This window comes from Rattus norvegicus, chromosome 4 (assembly GCF_021556685.1).
Source record: "Rattus norvegicus strain SHRSP/BbbUtx chromosome 4, alternate assembly SHRSP_T2T, whole genome shotgun sequence".
Lineage (NCBI taxonomy): Eukaryota > Metazoa > Chordata > Mammalia > Rodentia > Muridae > Rattus > Rattus norvegicus.
In genome coordinates this window covers 69012176-69032360 of record NC_141537.1, presented here as the reverse complement: position 1 = coordinate 69032360, position 20185 = coordinate 69012176, and the positions used below count along the sequence as shown (strand labels likewise).

Below are 20185 nucleotides of genomic sequence, written 5' to 3'. Positions count from 1 at the left end.
AATATGTTCAAGCAAAGCACCATTCACATAAAATAAAAATAAATCTTTTAAAAAGGGAGAAGAGGTAAAGCTCTAACATCCTGACCCATTTTGTCATTGTCACAGATCCGCCAATGAAGGAAAATCCTTATGAGGATGTGGAGTCACATGGCCGCTGCCTGGGCAAGAAGTGTGTCTTGACTTTCCCTGGATCTCCCACCTCCTCCATCCCGGACACGTCCACCAAGGTACTAGCTTGGGCACCAGTCTCCTGAAACCAGCCCTCTCCGAGGGGTCCCTAAAATAACTCTGGGTGTCTAGCTCAGGACCCTCTCCTAACTCAGTGACTGAAAAGCAGTGTGTTCAAACTGCACATCTTCTGATGACTGTCCTGAGCCATGAGTGGAGGACCACACCTGGAAGCCAGAGGCAGGAGAATTGCTGCTCAAGTACAGGGCCAGCCTGGTAGACAAAGACCGTGAGATCCTGACTATAAATAAACAGACAAGTAAGTAAATAGAGAAATGAAATAGAGATATAAGAAAGAAAGGCAAGGGCTAGAGAGATGGCTCAGTGGTTAAGAGCACTGACTGCTCTTCAGAGGTCCTGAGTTCAATTCCCAGCAACCACATGGTGGCTCACAACCATCTGTAAGGGGATCTAATGCCCCCTTCTGGTGTGTCTGAAGACAGCTACAGTGTACTCATAAGAAATAAATCTTTAAGAAAGAAAGGAAAGAAGGAAGGAAGGGAGGGAGGGAAGAAGAAAGGAAAGAAAGGAAGGAAGGAAGGGAACAAGGAAGGAAGGAAGGCAGGCAGAGTATAGCATGGTTTTGTGAGGTTTGATATCATCTGTGTACATTTTTTAGAAACATTTCTTTAGTTGCCAGGTGTAGTGATGTCTTTGTTCCCAGCCTTCAGGAGGCAGAGACAGGTGGATCTTTGTGAGTTTGAGGGCAGCCTGGTCTATGTAGTGAATTCCAGGCATCCAGAACTACACAGTGAGACCCTGTCTTTAAAAAAAAAAAAAAAAAAAAAAACCGGGGTTGGGGATTTAGCTCAGTGGTAGAGCACTTGCCTAGCAAGCGCAAGGCCCTGGGTTCGGTCCCCAGCTCCGAAAAAAAGAATTAAAAAAAAACAAAAAAAAAAACCTTACATTTGCTCATGCATGAACAGAGTATTTCTGTGAGGGAAGCAGCTACCTCAGTGGTCTTAGGAGAATCCAGAGACTGACTTCCCTCTTACAGAAGATCCTTTTGAACTTCTTTTTTTTTTTTTTTCTTTTTTCTTTTTTTCGGAGCTGGGGACCGAACCCAGGGCCTTGCGCTTGCTAGGCAAGCACTCTACCGCTGAGCTAAATCCCCAACCCCCCTTTTGAACTTCTTAAGAGATTTGTTGTTGAAGAAAGTAAATAAAGGAAGACCAAATTTTAAACTACCAGAGTCATTCGATGTCTACTGTCAGGATTGTTTCCAGCCTGAGAATTGCATCTAAATAGCTGTAGTCTCCCAGGGCGGGGTCAGCATTTGCTGGAAGGTGGGGAGGATCTTCATAGGGCATGCTCTCTACACCTGGTGTCAGACAGGAACACTTCCAGCAGCCACAGACTTCTAGAAGAATTAGGGACATAACCAGTCATGCTGCCTCAGTATTTGCCTGAATCAACTAAGTGTCACATGGAGAAGAATTGTCATGAGGACTGCATGGTAACCAATAATTAGTGGCTTCTACTTGCCTTGGAAATGTGTTCCCATTGGATATGGATGTGTCTAACATTTACGAACTTCCATTCCCTCAGAAACTAGACTGAGGTAAGGAAACAAGGGTTACGAGCCCATCAGTGTCAGAATGCACACAAAGCCCTGGTTCAGTCCCTGGCACTAAGGAAGAAACTGGGCATAATGGCTCACACCTATAACCCTAGCTCTTGGGAGGCCAAGGCAGGAAGACCAGAAATTCAAAGATAGCTTCATCTATGTCATGAGTTCAAGGTTAGCTTGGGATATAAGTGACCCGCATCTCGAAATAAGAAAGGAAAGGAAGGAGGGAGGGAGGGTGGGAAGGAAGTGGGGTGGGGCTAGGGAGATGGCTCCGTCTATAAGGTGCTTGTCATTGCAAGCATGAGGATCGAGTTCAGCCCCCAGAACCCATGTACAGAAACCATGTAGAGATGTGTGTACTTGTAATCCCAGCGCTGGAGAGGCAGAGGTCTTATTGTCCATCTGAATAAGAGTTCTATGTCAGTGAGAGACCCTGTGTCAGGGAGGGAGGGAGGGAGGGAGGAAGGGAGGGAGGAAGGGAGGGAGACGGGCCTGGGGGTAGGGAGAAAAAGAGGGAAGGAAGAGTGGAGAGGAGGAGGAACAGAGAGACAGAGACAGAGAGAACAGTTGGGCGGTATCCTAAGGAACAACACCAGAGGTTGACCCCTGGCTCCACACTCGTGCACGCATGTGCATGTGGCCCCACACGCGTATACAGTAGAAGTGGTCATCTCCATTCTTCACCTCCCCCTGCCTAGCTCTCCACATTGTGCTCTTAGAAACTGAGTAACAGCTGAACAGCTATGTTGTGAGCAGGCAGCTCTGCCCTCATACCAGAAAACGAAGGCTGAGTAGCCCTTCCTGTCTGCGAGGCTGGGCAAACCTGGAGCCTGTGCCAGCACAGCAGCCGAACTGCAGTGGTGGTGATGCAGGTCAGGTTTCTGTCCAGAGGCGGTTGTCCTGGATAGCAGGGTGCACTGACCAGTGCCCCCGACAGGACAGGCCGTTAGGGCCTGTGCGAGTCCTCCCTGGGCCCTGTGTCTCAAGCTCATTCCTCGGCTCTCACATCTGGGTGTCTGGTCTGTGCCGCCGCTCTGAGGGACAGCTGCAGACGTTGCCGCTCCCCCATTTCTCTCATCAGCTATTCATTGAACGTCTACCACATCTGGGCTGCATCTGGGACCTTAGAAGTAGTTGAGGCAGCCCCTCTGTGTTGAACTCCCCTACCAGCCTCAGAAAGCCCTACGCCATTATTGGGATGTTTGTTTAATTAACTCCTGTCTGGTCCCAAGGGAAAGGGAGGGACCATTGGACAGTGTCTTCAGAAAAGAGCAGATGTTGCGGTCTGCGAACCCCAAACAGTGTTATATAACCATACCTACTGCACACTACAACACAAAGAATGGTAAAACTTAAAAAGAAATTGTGCATGCATGTGGGGGTGTTGGGTGCTTGTATGTCCCTGTTTGTGCACAGTTGTATTGCATTTGTGCATTGAAGGTGTGTACTGAAGGTCTGAAGTTGACACTGGGTGTCGTCTTCAGTCATTCTCCACGTTATTCGTGAGCAAGTCTTTCTGAATCTGCGGCTTCACTACTCTGGCTAGCCAGCTTACCCAGGAAATCCCACCACCGTCTCCAAGTGCTAGGCTTACAAGTGTGTTATCACATCTGTGTTCGTGTGAGCGCTGGGGCTCACCTACAGAGCAAGCATTTTACCCACGGAGCCATCTCCCCAGCCTCTGTCTGTTCGTTTATATGTTTTGAGGTGGGGGCGGGTGTCCTCACTCTGCAACCCTGACTGGCCTCAAACTGTAATTCTCCTGCACCAGCTTCCTAAGTGTTGTAATTATACAGCTGTCAAGGACTAATTTTCATGTCAGAGAAAGATGTGCTAATCAAGATGGTCCTTTTCCAATACATATATTGTGCCTGTGTCATCTCCCTCTGAGGAGGCTCAACATGCCAGGACCCATCACAGCCTCCTGCAACAACTCACAAGGCTTGACCAGGCAAGTCAGACCTCAGGCAAAAGGGTCCTTGTCTGCTTCTCTCCTTCAGGCCCTACAGGCTTTCTGTGGTGCATGGTGAATCCAGCGCCCGTGAGATTAGAGGCCATATGCCGTGGTGACACAGCTGCCGGAGGAGCCGTGGTAGGATGAGGCAGTGTGAGTGCTGACCTGTTGGTTCCCATCAACAGTAGAATCTCCAGGGACTAAGCCACTACCTAAAGACTATACATGGACTGACCCTGGACTCTGACCCCATAGGTAGCAATGAATATCCTAGTAAGAGCACCAGTGGAAGGGGAAGCCCTGGGTCCTGCTAAGACTGAACCCCCAGTGAACTAGTCTATGGGGGGAGGGCGGCAATGGGGGGAGGGTTGGGAGGGGAACACCCATAAGGAAGGGGAGGGGGGAGGGGGATGTTTGCCCGGAAACCGGGAAAGGGAATAACACTCGAAATGTATATAAGAAATACTCGGGGTTGGGGATTTAGCTCAGTGGTAGAGCGCTTGCCTAGGAAGCACAAGGCCCTGGGTTCGGTCCCCAGCTCCGAAAAATAGAACCAAAAAAAAAAAAGAAAAAAAAGAAATACTCAAGTTAATAAAAAAAAATAGTATTGTTTGCTAAGAGAGAATAACACTTTCCAGTGGACACTGAAACATATTTTAATTTCTGGCATATTTCATATAAATGTGTATTTCATTTGCTACAATGGTATTCAATCCTATGTTTAAAACCTTCTCGTCCATAGTACATCACTGCCTGTTAGTTGGTGCCTTAAAAAAAATCAGTGTGTTTCAGCCATGGCAGTGGAACAGTGCTTTTTCATGGGGCAAATACAACCAAATTCCTTGAGAGAACTAGTGATGGACCACGTGTACACACACCTTTAACTACTGGTTCATGAGTGAATAATGTGAGATCTGTAGAGAAAATTGTGCTCTCACTTAAATTTCTCAATAAATAAATATCGGTAGATGATAGATAAATAGATGATATATCTAGTGAGATATATAAATAGATGATAAAGAGTATGTAGAGTAATTATTGAAATAAAAATTGATGAACAAATAATGAAAAAAACAGTAGAATCTGCTGCGTGACAGCCTGGAAACCCCACCTTTAAGGTGCTCCAGTGGCTTCCCTTCAAAGCTATAGTCAGGGTTTGGCAACTACTGCCAGTTGCTGATTTCTATGAATGCAGTGGTATGAGATTATTTTTTTTTTTCCGGAGCTGGGGACCCAGGGCCTTGTGCTTGCTAGGTAAGCGCTCTACCACTGAGCTAAATCCCCAACCCTTTTTAAAGATTTATTTATTTATTTAATATCAGTACGCTGTAGCTGTCAGACACACCAGAAGAGGGCATCAGATCTCATCACAGATGGTTGTGAGCCACCATGTAGTTGCCGGGAATTGAACTCAGGACCTCTGGAAGAGCAGTCAGTGCTCTTAACCGCTGAGCCATCTCTCCAGCCCATGGTATGAGATTTTTAATGAATGAAGTGTTATCTCTCTACCAGCCCTTCACACATTACATATGCTGTAGAAGGACTTAGCGTGGTTAGGAAGCTGCAGCGGAGAGGGCACGGCCCACACTGCCGTAGATACTGTCTGACTCTGAAGAAGATATTTGCTGGCTCCTGCTAGGTCTTAGACTCGCACCCTTGCTTCCAGAAGCTTCCGCACACAGACTTCCTCACTATGGTGCCATTTCCCCCCAGGACCCTCAGGACCCTTGTTGCCCCGAATAGAGACTCCTGTCAGAATTTGATTCTTTTTTCTGAGCCTCAGACTCATCCCCATATCCTGCTGCCTCCCCCTTTGTCAAACAAGAAGCTACTGAGAGCCTACTCCTTCCCCAGCTCCCTGGACCGTCAGTTGCTTGGACACTCTGGAGACTGCGGGATCCCTTCTCCCCAGCAGTGGCACCAGGATGCAGCCTGGATGCAGCCTGCACATAGCTTCCGCCAGGCTCCTTGGCATGCTATCCAGAGTTGAGTACCATATTCTGGTTGCTTCCCTTCTCAGACCTTTTCACTCGCCAAATATTCTGTAAGCAAACTGGTCCAGTGTAAATCTTGAACAGAAACAGATAGCCGCTGGTTGCCAGCAGCTATATAGATTTCGGTGTCCTGAAAGTTTCAGGACATTTTCCTGGACTTCACTGCAGGTGGAATTAGGCTGCTAAGAAAGCTGATTTCTGTGCCAAGATGATAAAGATGCCCACACTGGCCACAGCAGGTCAGCACTCCACTGTTGGAAGCTTTCTGTGCCAAGCAGTTCCTTGCTCCTTGTAGACCAATGATGAATGGGAGAACCAACCGCAGGGCAGATAGGAGTCTTTGTTCCTGGAAATTTTGAAAAAGAAAGGGCTCTGAAGTTGTAAATCTGTCCTACTTGGAACTAAGCAAGACCGGAGAATCCAGGGACAACATAGGCCTATTCTGTGAGCACTTAAGATAGGTAGACGAAGCTTTGTAAATTGATTGAGAATGAAAGGCTCATTCATTAAATGGAATCGGGATAAATTAGCATGGAGGGAAATGATTTAGATTAGCATACCATAAAATAAATTTCCAATGGATTAATGAATAAAATATGTTTCAAAAGCAAACCAAGAAAATCCAGACCAAAATAGAATCCAGTATTTATTAAACATCTAACAAGAAATAGATGCTCTTCTTTTTCTAATTTTTCCCTTCGCATATGTGTGCATATGCACGTACCACAGGCGAGCGAGTAGGGGTTGGAACAGCCTGTGTGAGTTGGTTCTCTCCTACCACGTGGGACCTATGGACCAATGTCAGGTCCTCAGGCATGGCATCCCCTGCCTGCTGAGCCATCTCACCAGCCCAGCAGATAGGTTCTCTGGGTAAAGAATGAGGAAGTTAGAGGACTAGAGAGCTGGCTCACCATCACTGCTTTTGCGAGGATTGGAGTTTGGTTCCTAGTCCCCATGAGGGGACTAGGCTCACTGGCCTCTCAGTCCAGCTACAAAGGAATTGATGTCTCTGGCCTCTGCAAGCACACATGCACGTATACAACCCATACAGCAGACACACATGCACACAAATAACTGAAAAATAAGTCAAACACTGAGAGGAGCAGGAGCGAAAAATAAGATAAAAATCAGTCTTTTACCAACAAGAAGAGGGCTGGAGAGGTGGCACTGGCCGCTCTTCCATAAGTCCCCAACTATCAGGTTTGATTCCCAGCACCCACATGGTGGCTCACTACCACCTTTAACTCCAGCTAGCTGCTGGAGATCCAGTGTCCTCTTCTGGCCTTCTTGGGCACTGGGCACACATGTGGTCCACATATATACATGCAGCCAAACACCCATACACATAAAATAAAATCTATACAACATATAGGTCGGGGGGAACTCAGTGGAGAGCAGTTGCCTCTCATGCTCAAGGTTTGCCCCCACCCCAGCACCATAAAAGCAAAACAGTTCTTCTGCCAGCTGTTCCCTGTGATGAAAATATAATACGAAAGAAAACTGGCAGATGGTTATTAGTTCTATAGAGGACATGTCTTAAGATAGCCTGAAATATTAGAGGGTTCCCCAAGGAGAATAGGCATACAGCATCGCATCCAAAACACAGGAGAGAGAGAATATTGAGTGGGGAAAAGTATCAGTGTTGAAAGGAAGGAGACAGAGGTTGGGGATTTAGCTCAGTGGTAGAGCACTTGCCTAGCAAGCGCAAGGCCCTGGGTTCAGTCCCCAGCTCCGAAGGAAAAAAAAAAAAAAAAGAAAGGAAGGAAGGAGACCAAAGACAGTGAATGCCTACCGATTGCCAGATATTTTATATCTTTTTGTTTGTTTGTTCGGTTGGTTTTTTGAGACAGGGTTTCTATCCTGGAACTCTGTAGACCAGGCTGCTTCAAACTCACAGAAATTCACCTGCCTCTGCCTCCCAACAGCTGGGACACCCAGTGATACCCTATATCTTTTTTTTCCCCTTTTTAATTTTTTTTAAAGATTTATTATGTTTACAGCATTCTGTCTGAATGTACACCTGAAGACCAGAAGAGGGTGCCAGGTATCACTATAGATGGTTGTGAGCCACCATGTGGTTGCTGGGAATTGAACTCAGGACCTGTGGAAGAGCAGACAGTGCTCTTAACCTCTGAGCCATCTCTCCAGACAGATACCCTATATCTTAAAACACATGAAAACCAACATGCCATGCCTTGCTTTCTATGCAGAGCAACATTCAACTGATGGGCCAGCAAGATGGCTCAGTGGGTAAAAGTGCTTGCTGCACAAGCGGCCATGCTGAGTTTGGTCCCATTAACCAGGTAAAGCTAGGAAGAAAGACTGAAAGCTGTTCTCCACACACGTACGGTGGCACGCACAGCATGCACTCATACACACAGTACTACATAAGCTGGTAATTTTAAGACGCTGGATGTGCCGGTAAGAGTCTACAAGCTCAGCCCTATCATGATTAGATGAAAGTCAGACAAAATGATCATCAGGAATTTCCTGAACACAGTACAGTAGCAAAAACAAGAGAGACCCTGCCTCAAAATCAAGGAGAGAAGTGACCCCTGGAAAGCTGTCCCCTGGCTTCCACGTGCACCAACAGCAAGCACTGACACACACACACAGTAAATAACCGTTAAAAATGATCCCACTCTGCAGAGACGGCTCAGCAGGTAAGAGCACTGGCTGCTCTTCCAGAGGACCCTGCTTCATTCCCAGCACCCATGTGACAATCACAGCCATCTATATCTCCATTCCCAGGGGATCCAACATCATCTTCTGGTCTCTGCTGACACCAGGAATGTGCATGGTGTACAAAATACCTATTTACATAAAAATAAAATAGATACATTTAAAAAATACAATCTGTGCCCGAAGAACCTTTATACCGTCTTCAACTTTCATCTGACGTTTGCCTGCTCTTCCACCATCAGGTTCTATCCCAATCTGTCTGCTCAACCTCTGTCGATGGGCATTTAGGTTGTTCACGGCACTTTGTGATCGCACGCCATGTCACAATGTATGATGTTCTCTGCAGAGTGTAACTTTCCATTTGCAATATAACGTTACCCACGTGCGTCAGGAAGGGGAATTCCTAGGGGTGGGACTGCTGGATTGTAGGGTATGCACATTGTCATTTTTTAACGTGTGCTCAGCTTACCCCTCCTCAAGGTTTGCTGGTTTGATTCTCAATCGTGGTGTAAGGAAGTTACTTTCCCCAAAGTCTCTCTTACAGAGTGGATTAGCAAATTGTTACTTTTTTGAGTGAAAAATGTTTCCTTGGTGGAGCCTGAATTCTCTTTTACTTTTGGAGCAAGTCCAGATTCTTCTACAGATCTGGGAATCATTATACTCCCACTTTAGGAGCATTCTTATCTTTTTTTGCTTTTTGTTTTGTTTTGTTTGTCTCTTTGAGTGGGCTTGTGCTTATCAACTTGTATTTATCAGGAAAAAAATGGATTCTCTTCTGTGTTGTGAACTATAAATTTCTTTTTTTCTTTTTTCTTTCTCTCTTTTTTTTATTTTTTATTTTTCTCTGATACAGAGAGCCTCGTGCAGCCCAGACGAGCCTCAGACTTGCTGTGCAGCTGGGGAGGACTTTGCCATGTACATCTGGTTCCCCCTTTTCCCCCAGTGCTAGAATTACAGCCATGCTCTACCAGGCCAGGAGTAAAGTTCATTTTTATTTTGGGGGTTTCTGAAGATCAAACTTGGCACTGTGTATGTGCCACATGAGTCCTCTGAGCCACTCTCTCTACTGAGCTGTAAACTTTTGGTTTGCTTTTCGATTTGAAAGAAGCTTTGTTTCAGAAACAAAATCCTGGATTGGGGCTCTAGCTCAGCGGTAGAGTGCCTGTCCGTGTAAGGCCTTAGACTCAAACCTCAGTACTCCAAATAGAAGAAGATGCGAATGCCCAGAGGGACGACAGTTCCTACAGAGCAGGCCCCTGGCAAGCCGGTTTAGTCCTGCAATTCCCTGGACATGTAACTTTTTTTTTTTCCGGAGCTGGGGACCGAACCCAGGGCCTTGCGCTTGCTAGGCAAGCGCTCTACCACTGAGCTAAATCCCCAACCCCTTGACATGTAACTTTTATCAAGGCTCAACTGTAAAGCAGTGGTGGCAGGTGGCTTCCCACACATCTGAAAAGAGATTAAACTGGAGTTACATCCTCTGTCGCATACATTTTCCACAGTGGAATGGTAGCACAGCCTAGTTAGCATGGCAAACCACAGTACCCTGGGAACCCAGCCCAGCCTGCTCAGTTCCGTGTCTCTGCACTGACCGTACACCTCAGTCCCTTTGTATGGACTGATGCCTTCCCCTTTCTCACACAGCAGTCCTTGTCCAAGTCTGCATTTTTCCGGCAAAACTCGGAGAGAAGAAACTTCAAGCTGTTGGACACTAGGAAGCTGAGCCGGGATGGAACTGGGTCCCCGCTGAGAACTAGCCCTCCCTCCACACCTAGCAGCCCGGACGACACTTTCTTTAACCTTGGAGACCTACAGAATGGCAGGAAGAAGAAAAAGATCCCCAAGGTAATACATACTTTGGGTTTTGAGGTCCAGGATGCACCCCCCACTTCTCTGTAAAGGAAGGAGGTTGAGGAGAGAGAGTAGGAGGTCCTCTGGTTTTCCCTCATTGTGGGACAGACAGACACCAAACTAGGATATGTGGGTCATCTGTTACCACTGTAGTCTGTGCCCTTCTCCTTACCTAACCTTTTGACAAGAGTCTTTTCCTGCGACTGTGTGTGTGTGTTTGTGTGTGTGTGTGTGTGTGTGTGTGTGTGTGTGACATTGAACATGAGTTTCACACTTGCTAGGGAAGCACTCTACCATTTAGATACATTCTCCTCAGTGACTGACTTACAGAGAGGAGCTAGTGATCCATTTAAGAGAGCTGGTCCGGTGTTGGGGATTTAGCTCAGTGGTAGAACGCTTGCCTAGGAAGCGCAAGGCCCTGGGTTCGGTCCCCAGCTCCAAAAAAAAGAACCAAAAAAAAAAAAAAAAGAGAAAAAGAGAGAGAGAGAGAGAGAGAGAGAGAGAGAGAGCTGGTCCAAGATAGGAAGGATAGGGTAGAGATTTAACAGTCTTAATAGTCACACACACTCATACACCACACTTTCACACAGAAATGCACACACACAATCTCTCTCTCTCTCTCTCTCTCTCTCTCTCTCTCTCTCTCTCTCTCTCTCTCAGCATGCATTCAGAAGAGGGCACCAGATCTTATGAGCCACCACGTGGTTGCTGGGAATTGAACTCAGGACCTCCAGAAGAACAGACAGTGCTCTTAACCACTGAGCCATCTCTCCAACCCGAGAATCCATGTTCAACTCACAGCACCCACTTGGTGGCTTATAACCATTGTAACTCCAGTTCTGGAGGATCTAATGCCTCTAGAGACACCATGCATGCATGAAGACACATTACATAAAGGTGAAACACCTATACTTACAAAGGAGAGAGAGACAGAGACAGACAGACAGACAGAGAAAGAACATGGATCATTTACAAGGGTAGCCTATGTGCTTGACCACTGACCCATCTCTTCACTTCTAGTCCACATTTTTATGCTGTTTGTTTTGCCTCAACTATGCATGGTAGATTTCCTCCTTCTCCTCCTTCCTTTACCTCAGGTTAACTTGGAGGCTGCCCTTGTGGAGAGGAAAAATGGGCCATGATTTCAGGGGCTCTGCTGAGAGGGCCTTTCAGGTGCCCGTTGAGTGGCTCCCAGAGAAACACACTAGAGTGAAGGGCAGCAGAGGACTACTAAACGTCTTGATCACCTAGAAAGTTAAAGGCAAGAGACGTTTGAAATAACCTGAAGTAACTCTCTGGACATCAGTCAGGCCCAGAGAGGCCAAAGAAATGGCCTGCTAGTACCCAGAGGGGGCCAGGAAAGTAAAGGTATAGTAAAAACAGACGGGTTGGGGATTTAGCTCAGTGGTAGAGCGCTTGCCTAGTAAGCGCAAGGCCCTGAGTTCGGTCCCCAGCTCCGGAAAAAAAAAAAAAAAAAAAAAGTAAAAACAGACATTGAGTGCTTGGCTAGGTGTACTCGCTCATGTCTGTAGTCCACACACTTAGGAGGAGACTAAGGGAAGCATCATAAACTCAAGACCAGTCTGAGCTAAGTAGTGAGTGAGTTCTGTACCACCCCACCCCACAAAAAGGCAGAGTCAAGGTTAGGCTCAGTGGTAGAGTACAAGCCTAGTGTACTTAATAACCCTAAGTTCATTCTTTAGCTCCCCACAAAGAAAAAGATGAATGTTAAACTAATTTTGGTGTGGGAATCTAAGGCACATGTACCATGTACCCTTTTGACAAGCCCTAGTGATCTGGCACGACACGTGAGTACAGTCAGCGGCTGAGGAGAGGACAGGAAGGAGAGATACAGGAATCACCAACAGCAAGAGAGACCTTTGCCTTTGAAGCAGCTCTGTTCTCAAGGAAGTGACTGTTGTAAGCAGTGACAGCCCACAGGGTCCAGACGGTGCTATGGCAGGAAGCAGAGGCTCTGTAACAGTGGGCCTAAGCCCTGGGATGCGTCACGTTTCAGAGCACTCTGGCTACTTCCGTGCCACACATGTGCTGCTGTACAATGGGGACCCGAGAGCATGGGAGCGAGGTTCCTCCACAGAGCTCCTTTTTGCACAGTCAGGAGTAGGACTCTGAAGGCAACCGTTCTGCTGGGGCTGCTCAAACGTTCTTTGGAATGGTTCCCCCCAAAGTGGCCCTGCCTGGGAATTATTCTGTCTTTTCCTTCTCCTGTTTCGTTTTTTTGGGAGTAAATACGTAAGCCACAGTGACATCACAGTGTTAAAGTATCAGAAGGAGGAACTGAGTGATACCGAGAGCCCAGGACTGCCTCAGTGTCTGGGCTGGGCAGGGGCGTTTAGACCTGGCTGGCCTCACAACAGTGGAGACAGCCTCCTTCAGTGTTTTGACAGTGTGCTTGACAAGGATAATCAGAAGAGCAATTGCCTAGCAAGCGCAAGGCCCTGGGTTCGGTCCTCAGCTCAAAAAAAAAAAAAGGTAGAGAACCTTTTGGAAAAAAAAAAAAGAATGATCAGAAGACATGAGGCAGTGGAAGTGTGTCCCCTCCCCTTTCCCTTCATCATCCTAGGAAAGAAGGGTCAACGTAGACAACCATCTGCACCAGGGTTGTAATTAACGATGGCTTTTCTTCTGGTATCTGGCAGCTGGTGTTGAGGATCAATGCCATTTATGAGGCCCGGAGAGGAAAGAAACGGGTGAAAAGGCTATCCCAGTCCACGGAGAGCAACTCAGGAAAAGGTAGACTCCTCTGGCCCACCCTGCTAGGACTGTTCTCCTCACTAGAACTGGGAGAAGACATCCTTCCTAGAGAATGCATCCTCCCTTGTTTTTCCCCAGTTTGCCAAGGAGGAAGCAATGGCTGCTTCTTGTCTGCTCTTCTCTCTGGGATAAAGGGCCAGGAGCCCGCCTCAGTGGCACATGCTCTGGCTCCCTCTGCCTTGCCTACCATCAAGTCAGCTGAGGGCTGCATGTCACCTGACCCGGCAGCGACCTTCCTGGCTACAATAGAGGGCTTTTGCCTCTTGCTATAGATAGTCTGCTCAAGGAGCCATCTTACCCTGAGTCTAATCAGTTTGCTAATGCATTTAGTTGAGCCGAATTTGACTGACATGTTTTACTTAGTTGACAAAACATCCCCCTCTCGCCTAGAAGTTTGGGGTTTGTTTCCTGCGCTGGGACTCACATCTACCTCTTCCTTCCTTGTTGTTTTGTTCCAGTGACAGATGAAAACAGTGAGTCTGACAGCGACACAGAGGAGAAGCTAAAAGGTGAGGAGAACAGGTGCCTGAGCTGACTGGGAGGTGAGGAGAACAGGTGCCTGAGCTGACTGGGAGGTGAGGAGAACAGGTGCCTGAGCTGACTGGGAGGTGAGGAGAACAGGTGCCTGAGCTGACTGGGAGGTGAGGAGAACAGGTGCCTGAGCTGACTGGGAGGTGAGGAGAGCAGGTGCATGAGCTGACTGGGAGGTGAGGAGAACAGGTGCCTGAGCTGACTGGGAGGTGAGGAGAGCAGGTGCATGAGCTGACTGGGAGGTGAGGAGAACAGGTGCCTGAGCTGACTGGGAGGTGAGGAGAGCAGGTGCATGAGCTGACTGGGAGGTGAGGAGAACAGGTGCCTGAGCTGACTGGGAGGTGGGGAGAGCAGGTGCATGAGCTGACTGGGAGGTGAGGAGAACAGGTGCCTGAGCTGACTGGGAGGTGGGGAGAGCAGGTGCCTGAGCTGACTGGGAGGTGAGGAGAACAGGTGCCTGAGCTGACTGGGAGGTGAGGAGAGCAGGTGCATGAGCTGACTGGGAGGTGAGGAGAGCAGGTGCATGAGCTGACTGGGAGGTGAGGAGAGCAGGTGCATGAGCTGACTGGGAGGTGAGGAGAACAGGTGCATGAGCTGACTGGGAGGTGAGGAGAACAGGTGCATGAGCTGACTGGGAGGTGAGGAGAGCAGGGTGCATGAGTTGACTGGCCAGCTGTAGACATGGCTCCTTCCTACAGCTAAGGGACAGATGGCCTGCTCAGGCTTGCTTATCAAGGCTTGATAGTAGGCCAGACCTGTGCAGAGATCAGGTATGACAGTAACGCAGCCACCTGATGATGATGTCAGGTACCCTACTTGATAATGGTTATATGAACTTTAGGCAATCTGTTAAGATCTCAGAGCCTCTGGCTCCTTTCTTGCCAGATGAAGTTGGTAAAGCAATTGGTGCCTGTGGGCCTGACATTCAGTGATCCTGGTCTAAGACTTAGTGAATTTTTTGAGACTTCTCAGCCCCCCATGAGAGAACAGTGAAGGCAGCCCTGGGTGTTAAGTGAGGTGACACCTAGTGGCTCTCCCTCATTCACCTCAGATACCATCTACTACTGGGCCACCCCCAGAACAAGTAAGTCTGTTCCCACTGCAGAGAACTGGTTGGAGCAGAGGTGGGAGGGGGTTCCTGAGGTAGCCAGATCTCTATTGTCACGTCATACAGGATGTTTACAAAGCCCTCAGCTCCAAAAGTCCCATAGTCTGGATTTTGTAATATCACACAAACTGAAAGACATGGCAGTGAATAAGGAGAAAGGTAGTCTCCACCCTAAAGACAGACAAAGAGGAAACGTGTCCATCTCCAGGCCTAGCCACAAAGCCCCGGCCAGATCTGAGCCTGGGTACTGTGCCTTGCTTGGCCGACAGGCCTGTAAATGAATGGCACCCCTCCCACGAGTTTGGCAAGAGGCCAGAGAGTTTTCTACTAATTTGCTAGATGTGGAAAGACTCCGGGGATTAGAAAACGTACTGAAGCTAGGAATTACATAATAGTTGGATGCTGAGCAATTCCACATTGACAAGTGAGTCACAACAGGCCTGCGGCTTCTTTCTCTCCAGCTCACAGCCAGCGCCTGGTCAATGTGAAGTCACGCCTGAAGCAGGCCCCTCGGTACTCATCACTTGACCGAGATCTCATTGAGTACCAAGAGAGGCAACTCTTCGAGTACTTTGTGGTCGTATCTCTACACAAGAAGCAGGCAGGGGCTGCCTATGTGCCAGAGCTCACCCAGCAATTTCCTCTGAAGGTAGGGGAGATGGGTCGCTGGGGGCTGCCCGGGGACCACCATGTTCTGGCTGTCAGCTTGGGTTCAGGGAGGGGTCTGGAACCCCAAGGAGTGAGCCCCAAGGAGTGTCTGCCCCGTGAAAAAGCTAATACTGGGAACATGACAGGGTCCAGGAGGACAGATTAAAGGATGCAACTCCCCCCCAAAAAAAGCAGGCAAAGATAATCCAGGTTGTAGTGGCATATTATCTTTAATAAGCTCAGCACTGAGGAGGTGGACAGGGGTATTTTTGTGTGGTTTGACATCAGCCTGGTCTACATGGAGAATTTCAGGCCAGTCAGTGCTACACAGAGAAAAAAAGAGAAGCCCTAGCCCCAATCCCATATAAATTGGGCAGGGTGGTGCACACTTGTAATCTTGGAAGGTAGAGAAAGAGGATCAGAACTTCAAGGTCATCTTCAAGGATACATAGTGGGTTCAAGGCAGGCCTGGGATGCATGAGACCATATTTCAGAACAAACAAAACTTCCTGCATTCCTACGGCCACAGTGCTGATCGTCTCTGTCGTTCTGCCGTCTCCTTATCCAGCCCCTCAGCCCATCTCAGCATTTTCTCCTTAAGCCACACAACTCCTAAATCCATCACCTTATGTCTGAGCTGAATCTTCTTTGAATACATCCTGTTCCGCTAGGTGTTGGGGGGTGGGGGCTCGGGGCAGGGAAGGGAACCCTGCCGTATTGTGGCTTACACCACCAATCGTTTCTAGGCACCTAAAAAAGGGGCACTTAATAAAGCCAGTGTTGCCACTCTTGGGCTCTCACATCTGCATTAAAGAGTCAACTGTATTCTAATTCACTCAAACCAGTGCTTACATCCAGATATTCTAAGGATCTTCTGCTTGATCCCAAAGTGATTATAAAGAGAATACAATGGGTTTCCTGCCCTTTGCAGGGGGTGGGGGGGTGGGGGTGGTGGGGAGGAGGTATACGAGAAGTATGCTGACATTTGGAACGATGGTGTGAATGGAAGTAACCATGGGCACAAGCGCCTGCCCTCTTCCTCCAACACCTTTAGGGAACATGCTCTTGAAAACCCCCAGTGTATCATATGCGACTGGCTCATACAGCCCAGTCGAGAGCCCCAGGAGGCGCCAAGGCATGAGGCCCGGCTTGTCATTCTGCATTGCCCTCAGGGCTCAGCACATTGTGGAGCACGTGGTAACACTTAATTGGGGTTCCAGAACAAAGGCATCAAGTCATGAATTCATTACTGAGTCATTAGAACCGCTGATTGCTTGCCATTTGCTGCCTGGAGCCTCACTAAACCCCCTTTTAGGAGATAGTTAAGTCACTATTGAAAACAGAGCTCACTCAGGAAGATGTAAAGAAAAAGTCACCCATGATCTGCACGAGCTCTCCACAGCTAGCATGTTGTTGTTTCGGCTTCTAGTCTTTCCTCAGACTGTGTCCCCTCTATTGTTACTCTCAGTCATAACTATGGCTTTTGTATCTTGTTCAATGCACAGCCTTGTAAGCATATTATTCTAAAACATAGTTAGTTCAAATTTGAAGCATAATTTTTGAAGTTCTCTAATGCCCCAGTATGGAGGGAGCCTCCTTTGTTTAACTGGTCTTTCCCTGTTGGAAGTGTATCTGGCCCCTGATATTTCTTATGTGAGTCTGTTTTATTCTGTTCATTCTGGATCATTCTGCACCTCCTTGTTTCGAGATAGTCTTTTTATTTTATTTATTTATTTAATATGTATGAGTGCTCTGTCTGCATGTGTGCCTGCACACTGGAAGAGCCTCAGACCCCAGTACGGTTATGAGCCACCAGGTGGTTGGTAGGAATTGAGCTCAGGGAGTGCAGACTGCTCTTAACAGGTGAGCCGTCTCTCCAGCCCGAGATAAGCTTCTATACAGCCCAGACTTGGACCTTTTCGTTTAGATGTTTCCCGATTTTGCCGTTCGGGGTTCTCTGGGTAATGCTTGTTTGTGTGGGTACATGTGTGCATGTGGAGACAGAGTCTATTTCATCCTCATAACCTGGGACTCACCATATAGACCAGGCTGGCCTCAGACTCAGAGATCTTCCTGCCTCTGCCTCTCAAGTGGTGAGATTAAAGGGGTGCACCACCATGCCCAGACTTTTTATAAGCTTTTAAGAAATGGGGTTTATCCCACAGTCTAATAAACCTTTTATTCAAGGTCGGGAGTCCACATTGTCACACTAGTAATATTCCATTAAGCCAGGTGTGGCTGACTGAGGCAGGAGAGTCTTTGTGAGTTTGAAGCCAGCCTGAACTACATACTGATACCCTGTCTCCAGAAAGCAAAGCAAGGGTCTGGAGAGATGGCTCAGTGGTTAAGAGCACCTTACCACTCTCTGAGGGGTACTTCATCCCTTTCCCAGCCCCCACACCAGGTGGCTCACAACTGCTCCATGGGATCCAATGCCCTCTGACCTCCCAGGGCACCTGCACAAATGTAGTGCACATAAACTCATCCAGGTGCACACACATATACATAAAAGTAAACAAATAAATAAGAATAAAAACAAAACAAAAAACTACCTATAAAATGAAAACAGACTCCTATTGATTTGATACACAAAATAAGCAAGTTCGTTACTGTCCTTTGTCCGTTTGTGTTGACACATTGTCATGTAGCCCAGGTCAGCCTTGAACTCACTATGCAGCTAAGTGGACGAGATTACATGTGTGCATGACCATGCCTGGTCTTCATGACATTAAATATGATTTCTAAATCAGACTTAATTGATCCTCATCCTTCCCGTCCGTACTGCCTGGGATTCTGTCCTGAGTGTGGGAGGCAGAGACACCAGCTGTCATGACCACCTTCCCTCCCCCTAAACTTGCTGTGTGACCAGGACAAATCACAGGTCATGTTTCCTCCCTTGTGAAATGAGAGTGTGGGCCCCATGCTGTCTAAGTTCCCTTCCAGCTCTGCGTTCAGTGTCCCGGTGAGACCAGTTGGTTTCTAGGTGCAGCATGACCTTGCTATCAGTCACTGGGGATTACCACACTTGGCAGTCAGAAGAGCTGATGGATAGCACTGCTCCCCATATCCACACGCGCCCTTTGGAAGGGACTGCCACAGAGCCTTTCTTACACGTAGTCCAGAGTGTGAATCAGGACGTCTCTCTGAAGCCTGTGGTTGTCTGTCTCCGGATTGCCCTCTCAGACTACAGTTGGGATTGTCTCGGGGGAAACAGCCCACAGATGGGCTTCAGACCCTTCCCCAGGAAGTTGCTGAATGGTAGTCATAGGCAGAGAAGGGAGCACGGGGACTTTTTTCTTTGTCCCTTAGTGGGGTTTAGTCTGTGATTCTCTCCCAACTTTCTCTCTGCAGTTAGAAAAGTCATTCAAGTTCCTGAGAGAGGCTGAGGACCAGCTGAAGGCTATTCCCCAGTTCTGCTTCCCTGATGCCAAGGACTGGAGTCCTGTCCAGGAGTTTACCAGGTAAGCGCTTCCAACGGCTCTGTCCATGTCCAGAGTTCGAGAGTTGGATGTCGGGTACGGAGGTTGGAACTCAGGAGTTAAGCAGTCCTGATGGGTACCAGCCTAGAGATTTCCCCTGTGGGTTTTTAAAACTTCCCCGAGGCAAAAGGTGCCCGCTAAGTGGGTGTTAACAAAGCCTCCACACAGTCTGCAGCTCTGTGTCAGACCTCCCGGATATAATCCTAACCTGGGAGAAGTTAGGGCAGCAGCCTGTCGTCCGTCCTCACCCACACAGGGTCCAGAAGCCTTCCAGTGACTTCTCTAGCTGCCGCTAGGCCTGGGATCTGTTCGCATTTCTGCTTTAGAGCCATCAGAAGTCACCCAACTCACCAGGCTCATATGCGGAGTGCTTGAGGCACACTGTGTCCTAAGAAGTTGGCCTGCTGCCTGAAAGGCAAACCTCAAGGTGTAAACATTCCTGTGAGAGAACCACACTGCAGGCAGTCCTGAGAAAGGCCCAACCTGTTCTCTCCTCAGCTGGTCCCTCCTGAGTCACATCCTCACCTTCCACTGTGGAGACAGACAGCCATCCCTCGTCCCTCTCTGTAGTAAATAGCAGCTGTTCCTAAGGCCTAGGATCACTCAGGTGACAGAATTGTGGGGTAGCTCAGGGCAGAAAAGCCTCATTTCCTCTCAGGACATTTTCGGTACACTCCTTGACATTTGCTTTGGCGACCCAAGTCTCACAAAGAGATGGGCAGTCAGAGCAAGGAGCATGAGCGGCCTCTCCAGCCTGTCCCCCTTCCTTACTGCCACTTGATCGCTCCAGTAGGGGGCGTCTCTTTGGGGTGTGTCGGGTTTTGTAACCTGTTTGTGTTTCCTCAACCGCAGTGAAACGTTCTCGTTTGTCTTAACTGGAGAAGATGGCAGCAGAAGGTTTGGCTACTGCCGAAGACTGCTGGTTAGTATCCAGCCAGCGCTTCCCAGACAGATAGCCCCTCGACAGACACTCGCATGTCACCTGTGCTGCTGGAGAAGGAGCCGGGGGTGGCAGGTTAACCAGGGAGTTAAAATCACAGCTGAGGCTAGCCCTGGTAATGTGCACCTGCAGTCCCAGTACCAAAGAAGTTGTGCCGGAGGCTCCTGAGTCAGGGCTAATCACACCACATAGACACACAGACTCACAGAGAGAGGGGGTACGAGGAGAGGGATGATTTGGAAACTCACTGGGTTTCCTTCGGTAGAAGTGATTATTTCCATCAGTAAGAAAACACTTTATTGTCAGGTATTGTGCACACACCCTTAATCCCTGCACTCAAAGGCAGAGAGACGGGCAGCGGATCTTTGAGTTTAAGGCCAGCCTGGTCTACAGAATGAGTTCTAGGACAGCCAGGGCTATTACAC

The 20185-nt window shown here is 48.2% G+C and overlaps 1 protein-coding gene across 4 annotated transcripts in view; it reads left to right on the top strand.

Annotated features, from left to right (window-relative positions):
- Dennd2a (DENN domain containing 2A) overlaps nt 1–20185 on the top strand; it is a 98649-nt gene that overhangs the window by 55455 nt on the left and 23009 nt on the right. For 2 of the 4 annotated variants that reach the window (XM_087657309.1, XM_087657310.1), the window contains exons 4-10: nt 106–227; nt 10076–10273; nt 12940–13033; nt 13513–13563; nt 15155–15342; nt 18693–18802; nt 19673–19742. In XM_087657309.1, coding sequence (XP_087513435.1) covers nt 106–227; nt 10076–10273; nt 12940–13033; nt 13513–13563; nt 15155–15342; nt 18693–18802; nt 19673–19742 — 833 coding nt within the window. 4 annotated transcript variants of the gene reach the window in all.